The sequence below is a fragment of the Elephantulus edwardii genome, unplaced genomic scaffold, assembly GCF_000299155.1.
Source record: "Elephantulus edwardii isolate Elephantulus edwardi_28Jun2011 unplaced genomic scaffold, EleEdw1.0 scaffold00089, whole genome shotgun sequence".
Lineage (NCBI taxonomy): Eukaryota > Metazoa > Chordata > Mammalia > Macroscelidea > Macroscelididae > Elephantulus > Elephantulus edwardii.
This window is the reverse complement of record NW_006399839.1, coordinates 1055496-1058642: the sequence shown is the minus strand read 5'-3', so window position 1 is coordinate 1058642 and position 3147 is coordinate 1055496. Positions and strand designations below refer to the sequence as shown.

At 44.9% G+C, this 3147-nt stretch overlaps 1 protein-coding gene across 1 annotated transcript; it reads right to left on the bottom strand.

Annotated features, from left to right (window-relative positions):
* Window positions 1-2234: 2234 nt before the first annotated feature.
* Window positions 2235-2627, bottom strand: LOC102846814 (40S ribosomal protein S17-like; the record flags this gene model as incomplete). The annotated part of the gene is made up of 1 exon (XM_006890396.1): window positions 2235-2627. A coding segment is annotated over exon 1 (393 nt), but the record flags the coding sequence as incomplete, so codon positions are not given.
* Between the last annotated feature and the right edge of the window lie 520 nt (window positions 2628-3147).

Sequence of the window (3147 nt, the reverse complement as noted above, 5' to 3'; positions counted from 1 at the left end):
ATCACTGCCCCATCCTGCACCACTCTCACAGTTGGTACATCTGAGTCTGTTGCGGCCACTTTGGTGTTCAGTCTTGTTGGAAGTCGTATTCCCTTTTTTTCACTGATCTTCTATGGTGAGCGGTTCAAATTCCCCAGCTGCTTCACTAGAGGAAGATGAGCAGTCCCCTCCCGTGTGATGTGCTGCCTCTGAACAGTCCCTGCAGGATCAGCTGTGAGTTGTTTCTGATTCAGCAGTAAGGTATCTGTTTTCTCAAGCCTGGAGTCCTCCTCCAGGGACTTGTGTCTCCTGATCACATGTTCCAGGTATGTAAAATCTCACCACCCTCGCCTCCAAGGGCGTTCAGTCTTTACATCTCCTATTTAATTCATTGTACGCGCAAACCTCTCCTTATTATAACTTCACTAAACCATAATTTTGAGCTGCTGTGTATTAACCTTGTACTGTAAAAACCAAGAACAGTTTCTTTTTATTGACTATTGATTATCCTTTATATCAGTGACTTTTTGGGGTTACTTCATGGGTCTAAGTTAGAAGGTGATGGGGTGGGGCCACTGCAGTCATCCACTGTGTACAGTTCTGTTTGAACAAGACAAGCTGGCAATAAGGAGAGAGAGCCAGATTAAAAACATATCTAAATAGTGACTTAGAAAAATCATTGCTTCTGTGTGCTGCATAGTATTCCATCATGTAAATGGACCATAATTTCTCAATCTATTCAATTGTGGGTGGTCATTTGGGCTGTTTTCATATTCTTGCGATGGTGAATAATGCTGCTATGAACTTTTTGTGCCTCAGTTCTCATTCTCTCAGGGTCTATTCCAAGCAGTGGAATAGCTGGGTCATAGGAGATTTCTATGTTCAGCTTTTCGAGGAAATGTAATTCAGAGTGTGGTTGTACCATTTTACAGTCCCACCAACAGTGTATAAGCGTTCCTGTCTTGTCACATCCTCTCCAACATTGATTACTTGCTGTCCTGTTAAACTTTGCCACTGCTACTCGAATGAGATAGTATCTCATTGTGGTTTTGATTTGCATCTAACTTGGGAGTGACTGGAGATCATTATACTAAGTGAACAAACTCAGTCCCATAATGACAAATACCGTATAAGAACATTACTGTAGAATAGATATGAGGATCCAAGAGGGAAATGGGGGAGCAGAAGGGTGAGGATGAGTGGGAGAGGTGAGAGGTGGTTGATCATAGGGTCGCACAATTTGGTGGGTGAAGGGAAGGCTGGATAAAATAAGTGGGAAGGGACTGGTGTGAAAAACAATGTATATGAACTTTGTAAGTAAATCAGTATAAAATATAAATGTTTTTTAAATGTAAAAAAAGGAGGGGAAGTGGGAGAGGGAAAGAATAATTAACTCTATAAAACACATTGTATATGAATGAATGTATAAAGCATAATGTACATGAATAAAAAATGGTGTTGACCAATAACAAAGAAGTGATTGAAAAGACAAAAAATCCCAGCAACCCATATTTAAGACTTCAGTATATTGGGACTTAGTGAGTCAGTAGACTCAAGGCGTGCCCAGTGAATGGGAGAGCTCAGGAGAGAAATGTTTAAATCCTGGAAGGAAAGTTGTCTCTAACAGGACCCCCAACTGTGGCAACATTAGAAAGACCCAGAGGGGAACTGAATTTGTATTTTCTGTCAACTTGAATAGAATGAACATAACTAGAAGGTGGAGTTTTTACATTTTGTCCAGGCTGTATTCCTTGGGACCTAGCAGCATGCCTGGCATTTTCTAGACCCTTTTTTGAGAGCTAATGAAGTGAGAGAAGGAGCTGAGGCTGTGTGTGGACGCTGTGGGTGGACTCCTGGGCAAGAGCATGGGGATCGGTTTGCGTCGACCGTGGAATGAGGACTTAGGGAATGCATGCTGTCTTTCTAGCACCTTCTCTTCTCCTCTCAGCGTGGTGTCATCTGGCTGATCCCATCCATGAGGATGCCATGTGTGTTCACGAAGAACTTCGCGCCAAAGCATCCTCACGGTTTGGTTTCCAGAAGTAGGTCACCGGACCTCTTTTTTCAGAAGTGTCTCTGTGTGGACTTGAACCTCCAACATTCTGGTGACAAGTTAGCACACTAACAATCTGCACAGCTCTCTGGGATCTCAGACAGATGGCCGTTCAGTCTTTCTTTTTTTTTTTTTTAAGGCTGGTGTGCCCAAATTTATTGAAAATATTACAGCACAGCAAACAGACTCAAACGGCTCCACGTGGTGTTTTGAAATTCATCCCAACTGTGGGCTGAGTGACCTGGAGGTTGGACAGACTGCCAAAGTCCAAGAGTTTCAGCATTTCCTTAGTATCAGGATCTTCTTCAATGATCTCCTGATCCAGGGCTGAAACCTCTGGTACATAATTCTCTCTCCTTTCTCTCTCCTCCTCCTGCAGCTTCATGGAGATGCCTCTCACAGGCCCTCTCTGAATCCGCTTCATCAGGTGTGTGACACAGCCTGCTATCTTGTTCCGGAGTTTCTTGCTGGGAATAATGGCGATCTCCTCGCACACGCGCTTGTTCGTGTGGAAGTCATTACCCAGGCGCGTGTAGTATTTCTCAATGATGACCCGGGCCGCCTTCTTCACAGTTTTGGTGCGAACGCAGCCCATGTTGGCAGGTCCTTGGTGAAAGAGGGCCGTTCATTCTTTGGTTCATTCATTTGTTTAATCACTTAACTCAGGTGGTCAACAAACATTTCTTGAATGCCTAAGATGCCTAGGAAATCCTGTGGGTTCTGCTCTGCCCTGTAGGGTCCCTAGGAGTTAGAACAGCCTCAGAGCTATGTCTCAACAGCACCACCCCTATGTGTCAGGTTGCTGTGCAGAGCTCCGAGGATACGGAGGCAACTGGGACAAGCTGGTCACTGTTTTCATGGGAGTGGAGAGCCGATGTCCAGTGGGATCTTACTGCCCTGAATCTTGGACCAGGGAGCATAAGGTCTGATCCCATTAAAGTCTGGAAGGAGCAGAATGCCTTTCCTCCTGCCCTGTTCCACTTACTCTCTCCTTTCCTCTGCACTTCCTGCACTCTTCTTTCTTCCCTCTCTCTGCATCTACCCACCCAATCATCCTTCCTTCCTTCCTTCCGTCCTTCCTTCCTTCCTTCCTTCCTTCCTTCCTTCCTTCCTTC